Source organism: Tigriopus californicus, chromosome 7, assembly GCF_007210705.1.
Source record: "Tigriopus californicus strain San Diego chromosome 7, Tcal_SD_v2.1, whole genome shotgun sequence".
NCBI lineage: Eukaryota > Metazoa > Arthropoda > Copepoda > Harpacticoida > Harpacticidae > Tigriopus > Tigriopus californicus.
This window is the reverse complement of record NC_081446.1, coordinates 16,252,400-16,266,114: the sequence shown is the minus strand read 5'-3', so window position 1 is coordinate 16,266,114 and position 13,715 is coordinate 16,252,400. Positions and strand designations below refer to the sequence as shown.

The 13,715-nt window shown below is 43.8% G+C and overlaps 1 protein-coding gene and 1 long non-coding RNA gene across 3 annotated transcripts; one reads left to right on the top strand and one right to left on the bottom strand.

Moving 5' to 3' along the window:
* Positions 1-893: 893 nt before the first annotated feature.
* On the bottom strand, positions 894-1,957 carry LOC131883668 (uncharacterized). The gene is made up of 2 exons (XR_009373631.1): positions 1,692-1,957; positions 894-1,622 (listed from the first exon to the last, which is right to left on the bottom strand). It is a non-coding gene; the product is annotated as an uncharacterized LOC131883668 (long non-coding RNA).
* Positions 1,958-2,117: 160 nt separating this feature from the next.
* Positions 2,118-7,864, top strand: LOC131883664 (polyadenylate-binding protein 4-like). Of its 2 annotated transcripts, none has more exons than XM_059231178.1 (5): positions 2,118-2,696; positions 2,771-3,246; positions 4,518-5,042; positions 5,255-5,940; positions 7,122-7,864. In XM_059231178.1, the coding sequence occupies exons 1-4, from the start codon at positions 2,447-2,449 to the stop codon at positions 5,927-5,929; spliced, it is 1,926 nt and encodes a 641-aa protein (XP_059087161.1). In that variant the 5' UTR covers positions 2,118-2,446; the 3' UTR covers positions 5,930-5,940; positions 7,122-7,864. The 2 variants fall into 2 exon arrangements, with proteins under 2 accessions (XP_059087161.1, XP_059087160.1); XM_059231177.1 differs by having other exon boundaries at positions 2,120-2,696; positions 5,255-5,978.
* Positions 7,865-13,715: the final 5,851 nt, after the last annotated feature.

The window sequence follows — 13,715 nt, the reverse complement described above, 5'->3', positions numbered from 1 at the left end:
AAATTTGACGTCAAAAATCATAATTTTAACATTAATCACCAATTCAATCAAAAATTATCAATTTAGAAGAACCCATTTTTTATTGGTCAATCTGATGGGAAGTGATGATCACCAGGGTTTTGATACGCTATCAGTTTTATTTGGAATTCATATGTCTTAGCAATTTTAACCCTTGCAAGATTTTTATTGTTTCCTTCAAAAATTGATGACATATTCAATTCTATATTGCTTAAAAATTAAAGCTTGGCATCTTTTAATGGATTCTCTTCTTTCTATGTTTGGTTTGTCACGGACTTCTAGATATATGGACTGCAAACGGAAGCAAAAATACCTCATCTCCTAACCCCGCTCATCTTATTCCAAATAAGCACTTCATACGACCAAAAGGTCTTGTTGAATAGATGAACTCAGCCAAGTTTGAGCCCAAAACCTATGCTTAGGAAACTCAGGAGACATGTTCAAAGTCATGTAAAAGTCACACTCCATAAAAGTCACACTCCATAAAATTTGAATTTTCGGCCTGCTCTTGGTCAGCTACATAAGCTTTTGACAACATAACTTTGAAGCAATCGACTTGGCATGTAAATGATATAAAATTGACCTACCGTTAATTGAAGAGATGTACGTTTCTTATTTTATTACTTAAATTTGAAAAGTGGCTCAGAGTGGCTATCACCAAGAGCAGGCCGATTTGCCGTCCATATTTCTAGAAGTCCGTGGGTTTGTCCACACTAGGGTGACTAGCGCTCTAGTCGACACCAAGACAAATGAGAGTGCGCTACCCGCTGCCCAATGAGGACTAATTAATTGCGAAAGGTTTCAAAGTTCCGTCCGTAACATGCATTCACGGTTTTCCCTATGAAGGATTCTAATCGAATGTAGGATTTCGTCAATGCGCGTCATCTAAGAATTTTTATGCCTGCATATGCTAATAGGATTGATGGACCCAAAAAGGGACCCACATTGACCATTGCCAGCCTGACGAAAGTATTCGTTTACAAGTGAATCTCCCGTGGTCGTTTTTAGGTCCATCAGTAAGATCTACTTTCTTATGTATGCGTGTAGGGATATCATGGGAAAGGACTTAGGGTGGCCTTGACTAGCTGACTAGGGAGGGCTGGACTACAGACGATCGGCTTTGGGGGTGACTGAGTGAAGCCAGGTGATCTGGGCGATACAATAGAGTGGCCGGGTGAGCGTGGATACCGAGCCAACATTCATCAGATCAGAGTCAAAAATCGACAACCATGAGACCGGGGCGGCCCATGAAGTGCCGCAAAAAGGTAAAGCTCCATCGTGCTCGAAGTGTCCCAATTCAGAGTGTCAAATGGTCGTCACCCTACCAGCGCTTTCGTTTGACTTCCGTTTTGGCCCAATCAGCCGAAATTTCTGGATGTGCCTCCAGCCGATAGTATATTTCAGTGTGGCGGATGTTGGCGTTGTGAGGTCAAATCTGGTCAGAGCTAGCCTGATTCAGGGGATCCAATCACACTTCAGTCTAGCGTGAACTAGAAGGAAACGGGTGCCCACATCAGCCAAAAATATACTTCCGATCGGTGGGCCGATGGGGGGGGGAGGTTGTCGATTAATGGGCCATTGAAGGAGGTTGTCCGGGATTTGGTCTAAAAAGACGAAGTTGAACAAAAAAAACTGGTCACGGAGGGAGCCACGCGTATTTCAACCGTCCGTACGTGGGATGAGCTGGCTGGCAGGCAGCTGGCAGCCTACGATTCCGAGCCCGGGGTCTGAGACCTCGATGGGCAGGCCCTCTGGCTAGCTCTGTGAGAGAGTGAGTGAGTGATTTGGAGTGGCGGCCGAAAAGCGCTGGGCCCGCTCTGTTGGCCATGGGCCGGGGCTGGCTCAAGTGAGGGAAGAACGGAAGGACTCGACGGAGCGCCCGTTTAGCTTGGTGGGTCGTTGGTTGGCGGGCAGTCTAGCAGGCTGGTGGGCCGAGTGGGTGGCTGGCTAGGTGGCTGGGCGAGTGACGGCCGAGTGACGGCCGAGTGACGGCCGAGGAAGAAGCCAGGGATTTCGTATTTCCCACACACCACTCGAAACCCTCCATCCACGAGGTCGCATTCGAAGGAAAAAAAAAGTGAAACACACCAAAAAAACAAAAAAAAAACCACTTCCTTCCTTCTGTTGGTCGTCAGTCCACGCCCACTTTCACGCCCCACTTTCACTTCCCATCTTCACGCCCCTCGTTGGAACCGCTTCCCCCACCTTGTTGGCCTTTGACTGGTTGGCTCCTTCCCTCCGTCCTTCTTTCCATTCATCGTCACTCATATCCGTCAGTCAGCTCTCGCTCGCTTGGAGGAGGAGGAGCAGGAGGTGCGTGCACACACCGTGAACCACGATCCCCGCAATCCATTCATCCGCCCGCCCGTTGGCCCGTTAACCTGGACCCTGTCAGCCTTCAGTTGCGCTAGCTCCATCCGTCGTCATCATGCAAGCCGCCACGCCCACCGTCCCCGATCTCAATCCGGCCAACGCGGCCGCCCCACCCCAGCCCGGCAACCCCAACTACCCCATGGCCTCGTTGTACGTGGGAGACTTGGATCCTTCGGTGACGGAGGCCATGCTCTTTGAGAAGTTCTCTTCGGCCGGCCCCGTGTTGTCGATTCGTGTTTGCCGAGATATGATCACGCGTCAATCGCTGGGATACGCCTACGTCAACTTCCAGCAACCCGCCGATGGTAAGTCACCGAGATGATTCGGAGGGATCCGTGTGTCCAGTCGGATTGTTCATTTCTTCCTTTTGCTTTGCTAGCTGAACGCGCTTTGGACACGATGAACTTTGATGTGCTGAAAGGTCGTCCGATCCGCATCATGTGGAGCCAACGGGACCCCTCTCTGCGTCGCTCGGGCGTGGGCAACGTGTTCATCAAGAACCTGGACAAGACCATTGACAACAAGGCCATGTACGACACCTTCTCGGCCTTTGGAAATATCTTGAGCTGCAAGGTGGTTCAAGACTCCGTGGGTGGCGAGTCCAAGGGCTACGGCTTCATCCACTTCGAGACCGAGGAGGCGGCTGTCAAAGCCATCAGCAAAGTCAACGGCATGTTGCTCAATGGCAAGAAGGTCTTCGTGGGTCGGTTCGTGCCGCGCAAGGAGCGCGAAGTCGAGCTCGGCGAAAAGGCCAAACGTTTTACCAATTGCTATTTCAAAAACATCACGGAAGAAATGACCGAAACTGACATGACCGAAATGTTCAAGAAATACGGCGACATCAGCTCTCTCAAGGTACGTCATAACCCGGATGATGGCTGTCATCGGTCTCAACCATGCTCTGCATTGGGCCACACGTTGTTCCGTGTTGTTGCCTAACCTCACCTGTCTAGTTGTCCTTGAACGGGTTGCGTTTAGGGGGGGGGCACAGCCTGAGAGCGCCTATTAATAGATCCGGCTTCTAGGGTTGGCTCGCCCGACCAACCAGCGTAGCGTACTAAAACGCTTCCCGTCTCTCTGACCTTGAACCAACTTACAAGCGGGGGCTGGGTAAGCAAGCAGGGGGCGGGGGGGGTGAAGCCATCTGGTCTGGACTCAAGGACTGACAGATGCGTCCAGAAGCTCCGATTTATCGATGATGCCTTTCAGATTGTAGGATGTAGCTTAGGTTGAGCACGCTGGACACGACGCTCGCTTAGCAACGCGTAACTCGCTCGCTCGTTCGAGTCCCAAAAGATGTGTATTACTTTCAATGATGTCAGCGCTTCTCCTCAACTCACTCGCCTTCTTATTGGCCCGAAGCATTCGAGTCTCAAGCCTGCGTGCCTGGCTAGCTGGGAGATAGGGATGGATAATATATGTCTTCCGTTTCCTTGAATGTTTGGATTTAAAGGTAGAAGATCCAAGACCGAGGTTACTGACAACCATCAAGCGTCTATGACGAGAAATCCTATCCAGCATGTTTCCGACGCTTGAACATGATCATCCCTCAATTATGTGTTAATATGTTGGTACTGAGGCGGTGGTATTATCAGGACCTGTTCTTTGTCTTTGAAAATCTTTTGAAAATCGATTTTTATATGCTTCAGTTATAGACGAATCAAAACGCTTGTAGAGCGATCTAGTAGAATCTGGTCGAGTTGTTTCCACCCATTGGACCCATTGTTCTTTTGGTAGCTCCTCTACTAGTGGAAAAATTCTGATCGACCGCTGCGAATGACCAACCAGTTTATTGGTTAATTTTGAAAAACTCTTGCTCCAAGGGTGGGATGGCCCTGTGCTCGCTAGGCTATAAAATCAAACCCCCCCTCTCCCTTGGGTTGGCAGGTTGGCAAAAATGAACGACGGATATTTGATGTACTTGATGAATATCTTGTAGCAGTACTCGCACATTTCAAACCAAACCACACGGAAACGTGTCTGTCTTAGCGTCAAGTTATGAATGAAAACTCGGCTTTAAAAAACATCTCCGTAGCTCGTTCCGTGCCCTATGAATAAGTCGTGTGTTCTGTTACTATCTAGGCGAATTTTTGAAGGCAACTCATGTCATCACTGCTCAATTCCAGATTGTGAAAGGCGAAGAGGGTATGAACAAAGGCTTCGGCTTTGTCAGCTTCGAAGATCCGGAATGTGCCGAGAGGGCCGTGGAAGATCTCAACGGCAAGGAAATCAATGGACGTCCCATGTACTTGGGGCGGGCCCAGAAGAAGGCCGAGCGCCAAACCGAGCTCAAGCGCAAGTTCGAGTTGGTCAAGATGGAGCGTCTGAACCGCTATCAAGGCGTCAACCTATACGTGAAGAATCTGGACGACACCATCGATGACGAGCGTTTGCGCACCGAATTCGCCCCCTTCGGCACCATCACGTCCGCCAAGGTCATGACCGAGGAAGGACGAAGCAAGGGATTCGGGTTCGTTTGCTTCTCCTCCCCGGAGGAAGCCACCAAAGCCGTGACCGAGATGAACGGACGGATCATCGTGGCCAAGCCCTTGTACGTGGCCCTGGCCCAGCGGAAGGAAGATCGAAAGGCCCACTTGGCTTCGCAGTACATGCAACGTGTCACCGGCTTGCGCATGCAACAGATGGGACAGGTAAGCAGACTATCAAGCCAGCGCACACTTCTCGGGCAATTATGCCTTGGGAAAACATTCATTCACTCATTTATGATGACATTAATCCGTGTTTCACCTGACCTTCATGGCTTGATTACAACCTCGATTGCTGAACTCTTCCACGCCACTTGAATCCCCCTCGTATTCTCTGGACACACCCACTCTCACATTATCCATATCTTTTTATCCAGATGGGCTATGCCCAACCCTCGGGCGGTTACTTCATGCCTGCCATGCCCCAGCCTCAGCGCTTCTTCAACCCTGCTCAAGCGGGCATGCGCTCGGGCACACCCCGATGGACTCAACAAGGCCGCGGAGGCGGCAACCCCGGCATGATGAACATGGGTGGCTTCCGATCCCACGGTCCTCGAGGACCCCGCCCCTCTCAGGGCGGTATGGGAGGACCGGGAGGTGTGCGCCAAATGGGACAGCCCATGATGCCCATGATGCAGCGCCCGGGACTCTCACACCAGGCCGTCCAACAAATGCAGGCCGCCAATCCCCGCTCCCAAGGATTCAAGTACACCCAAGGCGTGCGCAACCCTTCGGTGCCCGTGATGCCGCAGTCCATGCCGCCACAACAACAGGCCCAACAAGCCGTGGTCATCCAAGGTCAGGAGCCTTTGACGGCCTCCATGTTGGCGGCTGCTCTGCCTCAAGAACAGAAACAGATGTTGGGCGAGCGATTGTTCCCCTTGATCCAGAGGATGTACCCAGAGATGCCCGGAAAGATCACGGGCATGTTGCTCGAGATCGACAACTCAGAGTTGTTGCACATGTTGGAGCACCAAGAGTCCTTGAAGAGCAAGGTCGATGAGGCCGTGGCCGTTCTTCAGGCCCATCAGAAGCAGCCTTCCGACGCCTAAACCTGTCCGAGGTGGTGAAAGAGAGCTCCCGTTCTTTGTATTCATTTGGGTAATCATTAGATTTACGTCCACGAACTTAAACTTAATCACTTTGTGCTTAAAGGGATTGTTAGTTAGATTGTCCGAAGAAATTAATGAACAGCCCACCCACGTTGTTCAGTGTGAGCCAAACAAATTTATAAATTATTGGGCGTTGGAGAGTGAGTGACTCGTCTGCATTTTGAATTCGCTTTTTCTTCAAGGTAGACCAAATAACAAAATTGTTTGGCAGACGTCCCCTTGTTTTGAGTTTATGAGAAAATATAGAAACCCTAAGAGGGTCTTCTTGTTTTTATGGGTCATCAGTGGGGAGGTGAAAAATGGACGTGTGCGAGACCAAAACAATGAATAGTTGTTTTTCTAATTCAAACCAAGATATATTTAAACAAATAGTAGATAGTTTCATTTCCATTTATGCCGCAGTGGCTGCTAATGAATTCTCATCAAAACTTATGACTTCCAACATCCCAAAAGCGATTTATGAATTTTTTTTTAAGCGCTCGTATCTCTGAGATGTGGCTTAGACGTTACTCAGGATGAACCTCCACTCACTACTATGGCGAGTGTGGTTTCACCTGGGACAAACAAATCTTTAATCCAAGTCCTGTAAAGTGTTTCTATTGTTATGATGTTGGATTTCATGCACATGCTATTGCCTCTTACAAGTTGTATGGATTAGCTTTTGTCAAAATTGCCCTCAGCATACATTTGTTAGAAATTTTTAACATATTCAATACCCTTTTTTTATTCACCTTTAGATGACAGATATGCCTTGCTTACATTTCTGGTGCACTTATTAGCTACAGTATTGTAAGAGCTTTGAATATATTTGACATGCACGTTTTGGAACTTCCAATTGATAAATTGGTGATTTGACAATCCTTGGGAAAGAAAGATAACTTGTCTGCTTTGGCTTATTTCGTATTGGTAAAAAAACAACATATTATCGTTAATTGATTGAATTTGTTGGTTGACATGTCAAATGGATCAAGTCATTCAATATTATAAGGTATAAAACGTATTGCCTACCCTTTCACTTTTGGACACCCAAGTATTCACTTTACCCCGAAATTGTCTACTCTGCTTGCTCAAACAACCATAGAGCATCCTAATTTTATAGCTATAAACTTAATGACTACCCATTTTTTTTTAGCCATCCATCATCCATATATCGGCTCAGAAAGTCGGCCAACAGCAACTTCGGAATCACGCCTATCACGTTTCTTTCCTCAAGAAACTGGGTTTCATTGCAGAAAAATGAGTGGCATGGAGTGGTCCATGTGTGTACGTGACGTCGTCTTTTCTTCCTTCTATACCCTCTTTCACGAATGACCCAGGGAAAAAATTGCCTCCATATCTCCGTTATCCTTTACCCTCTGGGTCTGACCGGACTTCTTTGTTTGAAACAGAAAGTGTAAAGGAAGTATCTCTACCCTCCCCCCTCCCCCTCTTTTTTGCCTTTGAAGCGACCAACAATAAAGAAAAAAAAAGTATCAGCCAAAAAATTGCAAAACACGTGGAAAAGCACCCCTTAAGAGTGCTGAAAAAAGTTGACACGATTGCTGCTGTTCTGTACGACCCACGAACATTAGACTTAGACTTCAAGTGTCTAGCGTACAGGCAGATCAGTAAAAGAAAAAAGCCCCAAAATGAACAAAAAAATAGTAAAACTTCCGAAAAATTGAAATTACAAAAAAAAAACCAAACTTTGAAAAAAACCTTCCTGCTATGGATAGTTTTGTAGGTTAAGTTCATACCGTTATGTTACAACATTTCTTCTTCTACTTCCGCTACTACTATTACTACAATATCTGAAGCAAGCCTTTTCCCGCAAATCCTTTGTCTAAATACATGATTTCGTGGATGTTGAACAATAAAATCCTACTTTTAGAATGACGTGCATGTTTTCCTTAGGGGCAAGTTTGTAGAGGGGCCATCATCGGCCGTGGGTGAAGAAAACAAGATACCTTGCAAGAAGATACTAGAGGTTGTTACTCTATGAAACTTCCTACAAAGTCGGAAAGAACGATCGCTCGCCAACAAGTAGGAACCACTTGCTCTATTGGGACATTGAAGCAGGAAAGGAAGATGACGCCATCTTTAAATTTTGAGGCTCAAAATTTTTACAGTGGGTTTTTTGCAACCTTAAAAAAGTTTTTTTGTCTAATATTCAGACTTGTAGGTTGGTTTTTTAGTACCTCTTCAGTTTGAAAAGTGCCCCAGTGACCTCCCAAAATGTGTGATATCATTGTGCAGCTGCCACTTCAATGTCCTACACGGCTCCTGAAACCATTAAACAGGCTGCAACGAATTTTAGGAGTGAAATGTTATTAAATACAATATGCATTGGAACTTGGGAGATTCGAACATTTAAGCAAGCGCTGGTACAACCAAACAAACTTGCCTGCTAATGATAGGGATGCAAAATTGGCGTATCAGATTGGTTTTAATTACAGCTCTAGTTTTAACTAGAAACTAAATTTAAGTTAGTCTCTAGTTTTAACGAAGTTGACCTTTCCTCATATAGCAATGAGAAAGAAGGGTCAGCTTCTTAAAAACGTGTTCATCAACCCTACATTCAAGGACTAGCTCGATCTGCCAACTCAAATTCGTTGAGAGACCAAATATTGTATAAAGATGGAAAGGTAATTAATGGACGAGTAGTACTAGTACTGGGGATTACATTCCCTGTATCGGATATAAAAGCCCGTGAAAAAAAGAAGCCCCAAACTTTCATCACTGATACTGACACTGGTACCAGCAAGCAAACGAACCTGCTGCAGTTTGCCTAAACGTCCCCATAAGTTAGACGTTAAAAGATCATAGAAATAAGTTCATTTTTGAGTTGAAACACGTTTTGCCCCTTTTATTACTATCCTAATGGCATGACTCTTTTTCCAACTACACCCTCACGCATAGAGTGTCGAAAAATACATGCGACAATTTCGTCAAAAGAGTCACATTTTTTTGCCTTGCGTCTTTTCAAAGTGAAAAAGTAATTGAGTATATACATATATGAATAGGCCAAGTAATTGGTTTTTGTCTCATTCCGATCAGAACTCAATAGCATGGATTATAGTGACTACATCAAATTAGGATCCTGGCCAGGGTTGGCTAAAACCCGCCCCCTAGATAAAAAAAAAACCGCCCATGGACGGCTTTTTACGTGCGGGTTAATAGCAAATTCTTCTCAATTTTTATTCCCTTACTCTCCGACGGCCTTCCTCTTTCTTTGGCTATAATTTGATTGATAATAAAACATGAAGAGCAATGTCTAGATTTCATGGAACAAATGGTTGGAAACTCAAAAACGTTCCTTTGTGGTATTCAATCCTTAAGTTTCTAAAGGTAAATTCTGAGTTTCCTGCACGGTTTTTTTATATTGCGTGTCAAATGCAGCTTATTGATACAGTTCTTTGACAAATGGACTAATCCCAAATCAGCGAGGCAACCACTGTACCAAAAACATTATACTTCTGTTGTTAAACATTTCGCCTCTTTAGTTCTTAAATAAGACAAGTTCGTCTCATTCCCCCTTTCAGAAAACCTCTATTGGTATGGTGTTACTTTTAAAAAAAAAGTAATGGACTAGTTTTTTTTAGTAACACTTTGGTTGTCTTTGGCCTAAAATCAATAAAAGAAAAGGAAAAAAGATGTCAAGCTTTGACATTTGATGAAAAATCAATAGAACCCGTCCAATTAAAAAACCAATTAAACCCATCAAGCAAAAAAAAAACCATTTGCTGCCCCTGACCTTGGCCAATATTGAAACTTGTTGACAAGAAGGCGCTAACCACTCTAAAACGGACTAGGACACGGCCTATCGGAAATAGATTGGACGATGTGATGGCTAGCTTCGCTGGCTGGGCAAGGTTCGACCCTCCGACCCTAGCACGCCAAATCAAAAAAAACTAGTTTTGGGAACTGAGAAATCAAGTGTGACAGTCTCATCTTGAAATCGTCAATCATTGGCTTTATACCACCAACTCAACGCAATGTGAAGCCAGTTCAAGGCTAGAGCGGGGCTACTTTAATGACAGGACATGAACAAGGACCATATCAACTCCAAGACCCAAGGCTACGATTGGGATTGTCCTCATCATGTGCCAATTACCTACTAACTACCATTTCAGTCCCCATTCATCATGTGTCTTTGGTTCTAGAGAATGCCAGCAAGTATGGTCTTAACGGTAGGCTTATTGTTACCAATGTGTGTTGTCTATGGTCTCCAATGTCCAGTTTTCATCTAGGTGCGGACAAACACACGTAACAACGAGAAAATATGCTCTTAGATGCCAGACTGTATCAAAGATTAAAAAATGAACAATTGATTGCCCAAGTATTGTGGCACAATGAATTAGCCATCAACTCTTCTGGTAGACGTTTCAAGTTCTCCACGGATAAAATTCGGAACAATTAAGACATGTAAATAACCATTTTACAGGAGGTTGCATGTATACTGCTTGATTTATAACGAGCCAACACTTTGGCAATCATCAACCCCAACAAATAGTACAAGGAAAAGCAGTTTCACAAGCTTTTGGTGACTACCTTTGAAAACATCACTTTTGCTGAACTTTCCATTTGCTTTTTAGCAGAATTTAATCGAAAAAGATGAAGATGAAAAGTCATTGGTTTGCTGCAAGTACACGTATACAATATGTAGCTCTCTCTTTATCAATGTTTGAATGCCATGAGCGTAATGATGTCGTGTTCCGAATAAGTGAAGTGGAGTAAAACTATTGAAGATATATTTCGGGTGGTTCAGGTATGGTCTGCCTCGCAGGACGAACAGGAGAAGAATGATCAAGTGAAGCGAAGCGTGGAAAAAGGACATAGGGCGATTGGGAAGATAATGGTATTGGTCACACAACCTATATTTTTATGATTCCACCAACTCCCCTCTTCAAGAATTTTAACCAGTATATATTTGACGGTAAAATGCTCTCCAATACCATAATCTATTTAGCTTTTAACTCGATCTCAGGCTACGAGGTGAAACAATAGAACGCGCTTTTTGGGTGGTGTAATTTGGCGTAACTGTGTCATGAGAAGCGTCACAACAATCGATCCGGAGAAACCGGCGATTTTGCCACGATTTTCCTCCATTTTCGAAAATAATCAAGTAGCGGCGACCAAATTGTTTAAGGATACGGCCACGTTTATCCCAGCGTTTTGATGGAAGGCTTTGGAAATAAACACGAGAACCTATGGGGATTGAGTTCAAAGTGCGAGAAGGTCGGTCATAGTTGACTTTGCGTGATTCTCCCACTTTCAATCGCTTACGATGATAGTGGAACACTAAGTACATCCTCGTGTGTGGGAATTCGGGATCGAATCGGACGACCAAAGACTCACTGAGCGGGTGACAACCCGTCACTGAGAGGTGTATTCCGAAATTCCAGAAGAGCCTCCGCAAAATCCTCGGATTGGATATCGCCTCCGCATGTCACCAACATATGTTTGACGGATTTTACCATAACTAGTTCAACTAGTGTGTTTTCAACTTCACAGAGTTAGAAGCAACAGAACAATGCTTTGATGATGAGTGATGATATTGACTGGGCTTGTCAAGTTGAGCGATTAATTGATTTACAGTATGTGCATTTCATTTTTGCACTTTCAAACAAGTTTATATCGAGGAAAATTGGAACTTTAAAGAAGAGTTTTACAATGATATTTGTTAAGGAAAATCTATAGGGATGCCTTAAATTCCAGATTTCAATTCTTCAGTTGATTATGTGCCTTTCCAATTTCTAAATTTAGCCAGTCGCTAATTAAAAAGCTTCTCTTTGAAAGTATTGGGACAACATTATTGAACTTAAGTATGGAGGCCCTTGATGTTGACCTTTCATGTTAAATCTGTCTTTCCTGAACAATTGGTCCATACATCCATGGTCACAAAATTCATTCTTTGGTGCCCTATGAAGTCATCCAAGAGGTGGGCCCTTTTGTAGGGAACTAGTTCAATCCCAATTTCGCTGTTTGTAGCCTTAAAATTCTTTGCCTGTATGCAAAACAGCCTTAATGACGCCCACCCTTGGCTCTTTCTCGTTTATGCCAGGGTTCACGGACCTGTGTCAATTACATTCTAAAATGTAATTAAATGCAATTGCCATTATTTTCAAATTGTAATGAAATTACATGGAATTACAATTCAATTACCTTTTAAAGAGTACCTCTTTTGTAAAATAGGAGTTGGCTTACTATTACTTCGCATTCGCCCAATCCATCGACTTCACTCTATGTTACTTGGTACTTGTAATACCTTTGCTATTGCGTAAAGTGAGCTCAACTCTTGAGTTGTAACAAAGGCTATGGAGGCATTTGAACATGTGAAGGATCTAATATCATTCGTACCTTCGGTGGACATTGTATAACTCCAGGGACTGGAGTCGATCCCAATAATTTAGATTGGGCATACCTGCAATACCAGTATTTCGAATGAAACTGCTTTGCGCCTTTTCAAAGTGCTAAGCTTATTGGGGCCGAAGTGCATGAAAGGTTTTCATGGTAAATGGATCTCGAGATTTGAGGGTACGGTAAATCTATTCAATTGTCTGTCCAAAAGTGGTCACTTTTGAAACTCCTGGGCCACGAAAAAAAATAGTAGCCTCCCATCGATCTTGTGCATTCGCAAGTCGACGCAAAAGCAGGCATTGAACCGGCACAACCTCCAAACCCAAATTGACACCTGTTTGGTTATATTTTCATTGTTATCGAATGCAAGAATTAACTCTTTTTGAATTTTGCAAACAGTCCAAGGCAACTGACAAACATTCTGGGATACTACACTCTTTATGATCAATTGATTCATCCTCCATATTCTATTTGCAAAAAGACTCAAGGTTCCTATTGTATATTCGGACATTTAGGCAAGCGCTGGTACCAGGAAAAAAACTTGCCTGCCAATGCCGGTGATGCAAAATTGGCGTTTCAAACTGGTTTCAACGAAGCTGACCATTCCTCATATAGCACATGGAGTACGGTAGAAGTGGAGTGGAAAGCTCTCTGAAACCTCGCTAGAAGACGTTTCAGTATTGCGTTACCTCCTAATCAAGTATCTGAACATGAAGATGGAATTCATTGAGCACATTGAACACTTTCTCAGTGGGGAATGCATCTGATTAGGAGATAACGCATAGATCTACAAAACCTCGCTAGAAGACGTTCGATCTTCGACCGAGCTTTCCACTCCACTACTGGCGTACTCCATGTATAGCAATGCGAAAGAAGGGTCAGCTTCTCAAAAACGTGTTTGAAGCCCCAAACTTGCATCCCTGACTCTGGCACCACCAGACAAACGAACCTGCCAGAGCTTGCCTAAACGTCCCCATATACATATTGAAAAGTGATATCAAGGCCTCAAAGCCATAAATTGGCCTGCAAGTGACTATTTTCAATGCTCAATGGGCACTTAGCCATTAGTCGCAGTTCCCTGTTCCAACACATCCTAACTACTTTCTTCGACAATTAGTTCAAGTTTGGGATTATTATTATTATTATTATTATTATTATTATTATTATTATTATTATTATTATTATTATTATTATTATTATTATTATTATTATTATTATTATTATTATTATTATTATTATTATTATTATTATTATTATTATTATTATTATTATTATTATTATTATTATATGCACAGGATATAAATTTACATTATTACATCGAAGTTTCATTGCCAAATGAGCCGCAAAAACTCCTGATGACTCCCAAATGATTGAAAACAACAAAAAT